Raw genomic sequence first — 12,308 nt, 5'->3', positions numbered from 1 at the left:
GGGGAGGCAATACAGGTCATGGGCCATAGAATTTTAGGGCAGGAAGGGACTTTAGAGATTATGTTTGGTGACGTTTCTTCATGTATAATTGAAGGCAGTTTACTAATTAGATTCTGGATCCCTAGAATTTTCTCCTGAACTCTGAAATTCGGGGCAGCTGCCTGTCAACTGCTGAAAGACCAAAACTTTGGCGTCCTGCCAAAGCTGTTAACATACTACCAACCCACTGAAGGGAAGCAAGCAGATTTCCAAATCCCACTAAAAGTTCCAGGTTTCTACAAATGGCTCCTCCCTTTTTAGAGACCTGAAAGGTGGGATCGAGGAAATAAACATTCATGTAGTGCCTATTATGTATCAGACATTGCTAAATGCTTTTTATAAATATTATCTCATTTGATCCTCACAACAACCCTAGGAGGCAGATGCTATTGTTATCCCCATTTTACAGATGAGGAAACCGAGGCAGACAGAGCTTAAGTGACTTGCCCAGGATCACATAGCTAGTAAGTGTCTGAGGCTGGATTTGAATCCAGGTCTTCCTAACTCCAGGCCTGGCAATCTATCCACTGCGCTACCAGTTGCCTCTGGGAGACTACGTATTCCTCAATTTGGATTATTCTTCTTCTACAGTTCAAAAGCCTATCTATTTAAATCATATTACAAAATCATATTACAAAAAATACTCATGGTCAGTTTCCTGGTGAAGCCAGATATACTGGAGGAGAGGCTCCAGAAATTCCTAAAATTTCAGAGATTCTAAAGCTATAACAAACAAAATCTTCAGTGTGCTAAAAAATGATACCTAGAATATCAACCTGGCAGAGTTGTTCTGAGACTAAAGGGGGATAATCTATACAAGGTGTTGACCACTGAGCAATCCTGGGACCTATGACACATCAATTCTCTTTAGGAAAAGGGGTAAATAGATAGCAAGATACTAGATACCAAGACTTTATTCCACATCTGTAAGCCCATAATACAGCAGTTTGTATTGTTAAACAGGACAGCCACATGAACCTTTGTATCGTGCTGGTCTAGCCAAAGCTGAAACCAATGAACAGCCTCTATCCAACTTTCCTATAGCTGTTCTGAGTCTGGGGTCAAGACTAACCTGCCTGGGACTCAAGCTAGAAGATATGCTTCAGCTGGCAATGCCTCCAGTGATAATAGCTAACATTTACATGGTAATTTAAAGTTTGCAAAAGCACATTACATACACTATCTTGCTTGACCCTCACAACAATACTGTGAGGTAGGTTCCAAATACTACCCCCATGTTGCAGATAGGGAAACTAGGGCTGAAAGAAGTGAAATGACTTTCCCAGGGTCATACCTTTAGTAAGTGTTTGGAGCAGGATTTCAGTTTTCCTGACACCAACTCCAGCATTCTATCCACTAGGACATTTAGCTGCCCTCTGAATTAATCCAGAAAACCTTCAGTCCAAGAGCCCCAGATCACTCTTAGAATGTCTTTTATGTTCTCTATGACTGGCTTCTTTGATCAAGAAACTACTAGGCTGTTGTAAAGATCTGATGCACCCATGATCTAACTCTCCAAGAAACAATCGGCCCCGACTTTGTCTCCATTGGGTTAAAGATGACCTGGGGCCAGGCTGGAGTCATACCTAGGATGGGTCACTGGTAGAAGTGGATTGCCTCACCACACTTGGCTCTCCCCATCCCTAGAAAGCCTGACTTTCCTTAGGGGAATATTTTGACATGGACTTCAATTCATCCTATGTCAGTAGGTATGAAAGGCAACAGAAGGGAGTCAGGCTATTAATATTATTCCTCCCAAAGGGAAGTATATAAATAAATAAGATATATTTGTTTCTCTTGAATGTTGAAAAGAAGCTGTTTACAAGTTGAATCACAAACAGTTGATGAGAAGCTTGTCTGATATCTGAAAAATGACAGATTTTTAAGAATTTCCAATAATTCTGTCTGAACTATAAATATTTCTGGAACCCATTTTGGGGAACTGCCTCTAGTGCTAGTTTTATAATAATAATCATAGCTAGCATTCATATAGCACCTGAAGGTTTGTAAAGCACTTGATAAATATTATCTCATTTGACCTTAACAACAATCCTGGGAGGTAGGTGCTACCAACATCCCCATTTTACAGATAAGGAAACCACGGGAAACAAAGGTGACTTTCTCAGAGTCACATAGCTAGTAAGTGAATTGAATTTAGGTCTTCACAACTCCAGGCCTGGTGTTCTATCCACTTGCACCACTTAGCTGGGGTTTACAAATCATGTTAACCATTTTTAAACATAGTACAGATAATAGAAGGAAATGTATTTTTTTTACTGTAAGTGAAAAAGTCTGTTCGAGAGTTAACTGTTATAGTAAAAATTCATATGTGATTAAGCTCATGCAGAGTAACTTTTGTTTTAGGAATCAGTTTTTTTAATCATGGCCAGGTAATTAAAAAACTGATTTTTTAAAAACCAAATTTATCTACTTGACTTTCTACACTTTGATATTTAAAAATATGTATTCCCTCCAATAAAACACACTGTAACCCACCCATGCCAACCTATTTTACATGACTTTTGTTGATGTGGTCTCACGACTCCTCCATAGGGAGATCTACCCAACCGTCTCAGGGGTCTCAACCAGAACTCTTGACATAGTATGGATGTCAGTGAAGCATGTGGGTCACCCATTGGTTATCCCTCATCCTCTGGGATGACTGGGACCACTTCCTTTGCCAGGGAGACATCTCTCTGTGTCTCATTGTAGTGCAGAGGTGACCCTAAGTTCTCAAAGACAATACTAGGTTAGCACAAGCTCTGGCAGATTCTATCATGTTGAATATGGTCCTGCCAACAGGCTGCTTTCCGAGGGCCATATTAAGTAGATTCAAAGAAGTTCATTAACAGTAGTGTAGTCAGTTGGTGACAAATTCTTTGACCTCGCACCCATATAGGTGATCATAGATGAAAGAAAGCAAGGAGGGAAGGAAGGAAGAAAGAAAACCAAAGAAAAAAATATGTAACATGAACATTATCTTACACTTTACCATTTGCATGCATTAATTGATTATTGTCACTTCTCTGGTGCTGTCCATGAGATATGACAAATCTGAGTCCATATTCTATTGCAGGTTTGATAGTCTTGGGCCCTGAATTTTGGTTTGAAAGGCCCAAAGGAGGGGCTCAGCTGAAGGAGAAATAGGTAGCTCCATTAGCTGGTGCCAAAAATGCCCCAGTGAATACCTACGTACCTATGTACATACAATCTACCCATAAACTCTCCCATAGTAGAAGAGTCAGTATGGTATAATCAACAGAGAACTAGTCTTACAGCCAGGAAATCATGAGTTCAAGTCCCACCTGTTAACATACTGGCAATGTGACCCTTAGCAAGGGTCAACTGCTTGAGACAACTCTCTAAGACTTGAAGTGGCAGTAAAGGTACTGACCAGCACTGGCAGAGGGAGTTTCCTATACTGATGAAATCACAGCTTTAGTCCCCATTCCTTAAGGTAAAAATTTCCCTACCAATGTTTTCCTTATTAGTTTTCATCTTATTTTAATCTCATAAAAAATTTTGTGTTTATGGGGGAAGAGAAAGCATAGTGTGATTTTCTCTGGTCCCAGTTTCCCCTGCCAAGCCCACCTCACAAGGACAACCAGAATAACATTAATCAGTGCCATAATTAGACATGTGCAACTAATGATCTCCAGAGACGGATAATGTCTGGGCCCAAAGAAATAAGACCAGAAGACTTTAGCTGAGTAATGTACCCACTCTAGGGGCTTCTCTCTTTCTCATCCCTAAGGGCTGCTTGGCCAATCAGAGAAGAGAAATTTGCAATAACAACATCCCCACCTCTCTTATGCTCTCCCTCCTCATATCTGCCTTCTGACTTCCCTGGCTTCCTTTAAGTACCAGTTAAAATCCCATCTTGTACCAGAACAACCTCTCTTATTTTAGGCTTCCCCTCTCTTAATTATTTCCTTTTTATAAGGAATATAAGGATATGGCCTTTTGTACATATTTGTTTGTTTATTTTCTCCCCTATTAGATTGCGAGCTCCTTGAGGGTAGATACTGTCCTTTGCCTCTTTTTTTGTGCCCCCAGTGCTCAGCACAGGGCCTGGCACATAGTAGGGGCTTAATAAATATTTATTGCCACCCCCACACCACAAAGAGGCAGAGCCAGTTACATTTTAAACAAGTGCTCCCAAGTAGGTGATGAGGCAAGCAGAAACCAGGGGAGAAACAGAGAATGGAAGTCACCACAGTACCATGGCCCAGGATGCAACTTCGGCCTCTGACAAAGAAAAGCTAGATCAAGAGATAGGATGCTTTCTCTAGTTCATATGCTAGGATGGGATTTAGTCCACAACATCCATGGCCTAGAAGCTAAGGATACTGACTCCTGTGTAGCTTCACAGATTATCTGCACACAATCCCCTAACTTTACCCCAAAAATCACCTTGAGGATGACAGTTGACAGAGGTCCTTTTCCCATAGTTCCCCATTTTCTCATTCTCTTAAAAGAGAGACCAGAGGGTGATGAGGTATCCTTAGAGTTAGTCCCTCTGCTGACTCTCGGCAATCATCTTAAGCCATTCTAAACAGAATGGTCTTAAGGACCTTCAAAGAAGGAGTTCCGTATTCTTTGTAATTTTCAAAAATCCTTAGTAACTTCTGAAAATACTGTTAGATGTGTAGAGCTACAAAGTTGTTATTATTATTAACATAGAATCTCAGAGCTGGAAGGCACCTGGAGGTCACCTAGTACACATTATACTGAGCAGAAATTCTGTCTTACAACATCCTTGGCAAGTAGTCATCGAGACTTGAAGTTCTTAAGTGACAGGAAACTCACTACCCCAGAAGGCAACCCATTTTCAGATAGCCCTAATTATTAAGGAGTCTTTCCTTAGGTCAAAACAAAATTGGCCTCTTTGCCTACTTCCATCTATTGCTCCTGGTTCCACCATAAGATGTTTCACTCTAGCTAATCTAAATCCCTGAACAAAGCTCAAGCTTGCTCCTCCTTATCATTTTCTCATTGGAACAGAAAACAACTGCTCTCTACCCTTCTTGAGACATTTTTTCATTAGCTAAAAACTGTTTTTGTTTCCCCACTCCACCCAGTCTGCCTCTCATTTCCAACCTAACAAGTCAGTTTTCTTATCCTTTCCTATAAAGGCTATCTTTCCCCAAATTTAACTATTTTGATTATTCTCCTCTAGACCTTCTCATGTTTTTCCATGCTTGGATCTGTAATCTATCCACTAGTACTGGTCTTTAAAATCCTTCCACGCCTTCCCATCCTATAAAATTCTTGCCCGCTTCCTTCTGTAAATCCTTTACAGAGGCAAGGCATTCAATACGCTAAACCAGAGGCATGAAACAAACACATGGCCAATGGCCACATGCAACCCCCAACATTCTTGAGTGTGGCCCAAACCAGATTAAAATATAATTGGGAAACATTTAACAAAGTAAATAAAAATACAATAAAGCATAGATAACATTACATTTTAAAACTAAATCATTATACTGCCTCAGGGATTCTTATGTATAGATTAGCAGCTCTGGTTTCTGTTTGACTTAGACATCACTGTGTTAGGTAACTTTGAATATTTTCATTGTATTGAGGGTAACACTATAACATAACACATTTAAAGGACAGTGCCACAAGTGGAATGCTTCAATGAAATCCTGACCAATGAGAGTTAACTCATGGTACCTATAGTCTATACACCTATTTATACATTGTACTATTCATTTTTTCAGTCAATAAGCATTTATTAAGTATCTACTATCTATCAGGGGAACTAGGTGATTCAGAGGATAGAGCGCCAGGCCTGGAGTCAGGAAGACTCATCTTCCTGAGTTCAAATCCAGCTTTAGACACTTAAAAGCTATGTGACCCCGGGCAAGTCACTTCACCCTATTTGCCTCACTTCCTTGTCTGTAAAATAAGCTGGAGAAGAAAATGGCAAATCATTCTAGTATCTTTGCCAAGAAAATGCCAAATGGGGTCACAAAGAGTCAGATACAACTGAAAAATGACTGAACTATGTATCAGACAGTGCAGGCACTAGAAATATAAATACAAAAGGGAGACAGTCCTTGCCCCCTAGGAAACTTACATTCTACTAGCACCACATTTATTTTTAAATTACAATACTACAGTGCCAACTCATATTTCCTGTAGTCTGGAGTCTTCTGTGGACCTTGAGACTTTTCTGCCAGTTTTGTACAAAAATTACAAGATTCCATTTGGTCTTTATTCAAGTAAGTAAGGAGATTACCTGAATCCCAGCTGGCTCTCAGATCACTAGAAGGACAGAAATGGAGGAAATACCAGGAATTAATTTTCCATGATGTATGGCCATTAAAATAAAATGTTTGTAAGTCATGCAGCAATTCAATCAATTTAGGAGTCAAAACTTGGGCAAGTCATTTAAATTTCCTGGGCTTGAGTTTCCTATTTAAAAAGTAAGAGGATTGGACTAGATGGTCTCTGAGACCCTTTTCAACTTAGATCTGAGATCTATCCAACTAAGATCCTATAATCCTTGATTTTACTAGAATTTGGCCCTGATCCTATTCTTTAGAGCAAGATTAAAGCAAAAATATCTACCATAAAAATTATTTTTAAATCCCAGATTTTTGCATTTATACAATCATAAGTCCAAGTTGGATAGGACCATAGATGCCACCTAGTCAAGCATGTGCTGGGGAATGGTTAACAGCTGTCTCTACAAAAAAATACAAAAAAAATACAAAAAACTGTATCCTGATATACTTTTAAATTTAACATGCATTATTAGCATTTTCTCTATTACTTTTTAAAATTCAGACAATCAACAAAACAATAAATCAAGCCCTGATTTATAGTTTTACTGATTCCCAAGGTATAAATGCTCACTCTGAAAATATGATCATTGGCTCTTGGGAGCCTATAAGAGCTGGATCCAGCACATTGCTGTATCGACTTCAACCTCTCATTTTACAGATGAAGAAACTGAGGCTTGGAGAGGTCAAGGAATTTGCCCAAGACCACATAGGTAAGTGGTAGATCTGGCATTTGAACTCAGGGCCTGTGATTCCAGATTCAGCCTCTGAAGTTCAACATCCTTTATCCTCCACTCCCCTACCCTCTTCCCTTCATGTATACCAATGATAATATAGTTCACAGTTGGTTCTGAAAAACAATGGACTTGCCAAGTGTCTCTTTTACTAAGAGCTTCTAGATAAATGTGAGCAAAACAGTCAGACAGCCCAGGAGCCCACGAGCCATGTCTTCTGCAGGCAGAGTCAAACAAGATGTCTCCTTCTCTCTCTGCACAGTCAAACTGTCCAGGATCAGAGTATACTGCTTTGGCTTATACTACACAGTTTCAAACATCCAGTGATTCTGAAAAGATGAATTCTAACCTTTAAAGTCCTTTAAATTTTTCAGTCTTAATTTTTTTGGAATTCTCATTACCAGAGGTGAAGAAGGAAGAAGAGGACGAGAAGGAGAAAGAGAGGAAGAGAAAGGGGAAGAGAGAGGGGGAAGGGAGAAGGAAAGAGGGAGGGAGGGAGAGAGGGAAGAAGAAAGAGAAGGAAGAAAGAAGAGGAAGAGGAGGAGGAGGAGGAAAAGGAGGGAGAGGGAAGAGGAGGATAAGGAATGGTGGAGAAGAAGGAGGAGGTGTTGGAGGAGGAGGAGGTGTTGGAGAAAGAAAGGAAGAGAAATGAGTGAGGTTTGTTTATGGAAACCAAAACTTCATAACAGATGGGAAAAATTTCACACCTAACTGAGTATCTTCTAAAACATGACCTCATGACCTGGTGACTAGAATGACACATTAGCAATTCACTCTCTTTCATGGACTGAGATGTCAAACCCTCACGTTATAGAAACAGACCTCAAAATATCTTGCAGATTCACACAATAAACTAAATTGGAACTGGAGCATTTTAATAGACAAAGTGTTGTCCAAAATTACATGATGTAACACCGATGCATAAAAAAATTTAAGAAAAATATTTTAATATGTGTCCACATATAAAATATAGCCTTCAAGCTGCACGGAAAGAAAAGACTTCAAAATACATAAACAGACCTCAAAGAAGAAATCAAAATCATGTGAGAACAGAACAAGGCACATATCATTCCCATCATCCTTTCTGCTACTAGAATTCTACTGAATATGCTCTCAGTGAGCCCACTGAAGATGCATTTGCATCCTAATATATTTTTCAACCACAAAAAGTCATTTTATCTACCAGTGCAATAGAAAGCAGAATAATAAATATTAAAAAAATAGCAGGATAGTGACTTGTCCCAGGACTATTTCTACTTCAACTCCACCAGATCAGAAGAGAACCATCTTTTATCATCATCATAATAATAGTTTACGTTTATCTAGTGCATTACAGTTTACAAAAATCTTTCCTACAATAACTCTGTGAAGGAGGCAGTGGAATTATGATCCCATTTTACAGATAAGGAACTGAAGCTCATAGGAGAGCTTATTTGACATACCCTAACAAGCCACAGTTGAGAACTGGAATTCCAAGTCCAATGTTCCTTCTACCTGACTATTCTGCATCCTCATTTCAGTCATATGTTGTATTCCGTTAGAAATTGTTCTCTCCCTAATTTCTCCATTTCGGCTGATCAAGAAACACCAAATATTGAGCACAAACAACAGTTGTAGTAAACATGGGGAAAATCTTCCTCTCCAAGTTATCCCACAGAACTGACAAATCCCTTCTCTCCCCACTCAGGACATCTTTCAGAGATGTGGCAGGAGAGAAGGCAGGGAGGTTGGGTGAGAAAAGTATCCATCATCAAAATGCAGCTTCCCAGCAGGGTCACTGAGCAGCTGACCTCACCTTGGGAGTTTCAAGTGCAGGTTGTGGACAAGGGCAAGGAGTCCAGGAACTCACCTCTACAATTCTGCACGTCTCTTCCAGCTGACTGATTATTCCTTGGACTCGGTCATTACTTCCCACGAGCACTGCAATGCCATCGCTGAGCTCGGACTGGGGAGAGAGACAACAGCGATTGATTCCAGTACACGGTCACTGACCCCCATTCCATGCTTTCTATTCAGGTGGGGCACAAAACAGAAGCCAGGCATGGAGATGTTAGATGCCCCACAAGCGCATCTCTATGGCTTGCTCTCGATCTCTCAGGGGAATAAGGAAAGTTTTCATACAAGTTCCCTGAAGATGAATAGCTTCTCCTCTCCTACATGCAGGTAGCAAGGTGACCTGGTGGAGAGAGCGCCAAGCCTGGAATCAGAAAGTTGTTGTTGTTGTTGCATTGTTCAGTCTCATCTGACTCTTGGTGACCACATTTTGTAGTTATGTTGGCAAAGATACTAGAGGGGTTCGCCATTTTCTTCTCCTTTTCATTTTTACAAATGAAGAGCTAAGGCAAACAGGGTTAAATGACTTGCCCGTGGTCACATAGCTTTTAAGTGTCGGAGGCCAGATTGGAGCTCATGAATGTGAGTCTTCTTGATTCTAAGTTCAGTGCTTTATCCACTTTATCATCTAACTGCCTCAGAGTTAGGGGGACCTGAGTTCAAATCTGCCTTCAGATACTTATTAGCTTTGTGACCTTTGGCAAGTCACTTAACTGTTGTTGACCTCAGTTTCTTCAACTATAAGGTAGAGATAACAGTACCTGTCTCCCAGAGTTGTTGTGAGGATCAAATGAAATAATGTTTGTGCAGTGCCTATCACATAGTAGGCACTTAATAAATAAATACTTTTTGGGGCAGCTAGGTGGTGCAGTGGATAGAGCACTGGCTCTGAAGTCAGAAGGACTTGAGTTCAAATCTGGCCTCAGACCAAACACCTGATGCTAGCTGTGTGACCCTGGGCAAGTCACTTAACCCCAATTGCCTTTTAAAAAAAAACAACAAAAAACAAAAGGGGCAGCTAGGTGTCACAGTGGATAGAGCACTGGCCCTGAAGTCTGGAGGACCTGAGTTCAAATCTGGACTCAGACACATAATACTTCCTAGCTGTGTGACTCTGGGCAAGTCACTTAACCCCAATTGCCTCACTTAAAAAAATAAATAAATAAATCCTTATTCCCTTTTCTGCTTTTACCCATAGCAAGCCAAATTAAGTCCAATCACCTGATTCAAGAATTGTCAGGTCTGTGGATATGCATGCTATTTGGGAGCGAAATTAAATAAGGACATGAAGCATCCCTCAGTCCAAGTCTTAAGGTATTCTTTTTTTATTTTCTCAAGGCATCTATGTTGCCCAAGCATCTCCTCCCCACTAAGGCAGTAGCTCCTTCAGCTTTACTCATCCTGAGTCAGGCATTGTGGCTTACAATTATAGTCCCTGTTCTTGGAGTAGCTGAGGCTAGTGGACTGCTTGAGATTAGGAGTTCCGAGTTGCAACTGAGTGGATGTCTACACTAAGTCTAAAACCAATATGGTGAGTCTCTAGGTGCAGAAAGTTATCACGTTGCGTAAGGAGGGCGTGAACTGGCCCAGGTTGGAAAAACAGAGCAGGTTAAAGCCTCTATGCTGATCAACATTGGGATTGGGCCTATGACAAAGAAAGGAAGGAAGGAAGGAAAGAAGGAAGGAACGGAGAGAGAAAGAGAAAGACAGAAAGAGGAAGGGAGGCAGAGAGGGAGGAAGGAAACTTAATTATGAGGTTAACTCTATCTCCATTGTTCTTTTCATTGTGCTATTCAGTTATAAGCACAAATCTGTCTCCCACAATTACTCATGTAGCCTGGTCATTGTCATTCAGCCAGGGTAAGAGACCATTTTTGTAGAATGGGTAGTAAAGAGGTTTCTTTCATGTTTCTACTCATGAAGTCATCGGGCTGCTTAGAACATGCTGAGAAATATTTGGCAATCAGATGATTAGAGAAGGGTGTGAATAAGGACACAGCCATATCTTTCCATGGTCCAGTTAGCCTCTCTCTGACTGATGGTCTAAGTCTAAGCAGTCATATCACCAGTGGGATCACCTGATCACACAGAGGAAGCCTGGACCAGAGAGTGAAAAACCAGTCTTGCTCCCGAGGAAATCAAATCCTAATGATGGTTATCTTTATACAGTCTTCCCTTCCACATTGTGACTTTCCCCATCGCGGTTTCAATCTATCTCAGATTGGCATAAAAAATTAATGGGAATTTTGGGGGGAGTTTCGAGAAGCCACAGATGACACATGAAGGCCAGCAGACAACACAGAGCCTATGACCAAATACTTAACCCAAATTTTACAATAACATACTGTAAACATCCCATAAAAGAAAAAGAAAAAATTCAGACTACTACTCTGGTATGAAAGGAGGGCCAAAAAATATGCAGATTTTCCAGCTTGCGGGGGCACTGCTCCACTAGCTCCAGCAATGTGGAAGGGATAACTGACAACATATAGAAGACAATACATTGAAGAGAAGCTAATAAAATAGTCACTTTTAAAAAGGAAAGAGACAAGAAAGTATCTGTGAGATGTGGTACAGTAAATGAATGCCAGGCACGTAGTTCTGACACCTACTAGCTGTGTGATCACGGGTAAATCTCTGAACCTCTCAGATCTCCACACAGCTCACTGAGACTACAAATTACAGAGGAGCTGAGATCTTTAGAGAGCTAACATGTGACAGTACACTCCTGGGTGTGGAGTTAGATAGAGGAAAATCCTAGATTTTAGATGAATCCCATCTCTTATAATACCTGTGTGATCCTTAGGAAGTCACTCTCAGTCTGCTCATTTGTAAAGTGAGGGGGTTGGGGTAAATGATGCTCCAGCGTCCAGCTCTGAGCATTTTCCGACAGTTCCCCACGCCTGGAATTCTCTCCCTCCTCATCTCTGCCTCTTGGCTTCCTTCAAGTCCCAGCTAAAAATCCCACTTTCTACAGGGAGCCTTTCCTGAGATCTCTTATTTCCAGTGCCTTCCCTCTTTTGATCACTTCCTATTTATCCTGTATGTAGCTTGTCTGCACACAGTTGTCGGCATATTGTCTCCTCTATTAGTCGGTAAGCTCCTTGAGGCAGGGGTGGTCTTTTGTCTTTCTTTGCCCAGTGCTTAGCACAGTGCTTGGCATATAGTAGGCAATAAATACTTGTTAACTCAACTACATCTATGATTTTATAAATGTTGGCTAAGAATTATTTACCTAGTCCAGTTCTTGGCCAAGAGGACTCAGAAAAAAATTGTTAGAAAAAAATCATTCATGATGATTTCGGCATTAATTACAAATTGAAAACGGTGACGTTAGTCTGGTTCCGAAACAGCTTTGTCTTTCAAATTCTGTCTTCCCCTTTGACCCGGCATATAAGAGAGCCATGCT

General features: G+C 40.6%; 1 protein-coding gene across 3 annotated transcripts in view; it reads right to left on the bottom strand.

Moving 5' to 3' along the window:
• Positions 1-12,308, bottom strand: part of LOC114054201 (tripartite motif-containing protein 55-like) — a 77,591-nt gene that overhangs the window by 51,522 nt on the left and 13,761 nt on the right. For all 3 annotated transcript variants that reach the window (XM_027877366.1, XM_027877365.1, XM_027877364.1), the window contains one exon: positions 8,916-9,011. In XM_027877366.1, the coding sequence (XP_027733167.1) occupies positions 8,916-9,011 (96 nt within the window). The remainder of the gene's footprint in view (positions 1-8,915; positions 9,012-12,308) is intronic.

Source organism: Vombatus ursinus, unplaced genomic scaffold (genome assembly GCF_900497805.2).
Source record: "Vombatus ursinus unplaced genomic scaffold, bare-nosed wombat genome assembly UNPS02014812.1, whole genome shotgun sequence".
Classification (NCBI taxonomy): domain Eukaryota; kingdom Metazoa; phylum Chordata; class Mammalia; order Diprotodontia; family Vombatidae; genus Vombatus; species Vombatus ursinus.
Note: the sequence above shows the minus strand (reverse complement) of the source record. Positions and strands in the feature narration are given on the sequence as shown.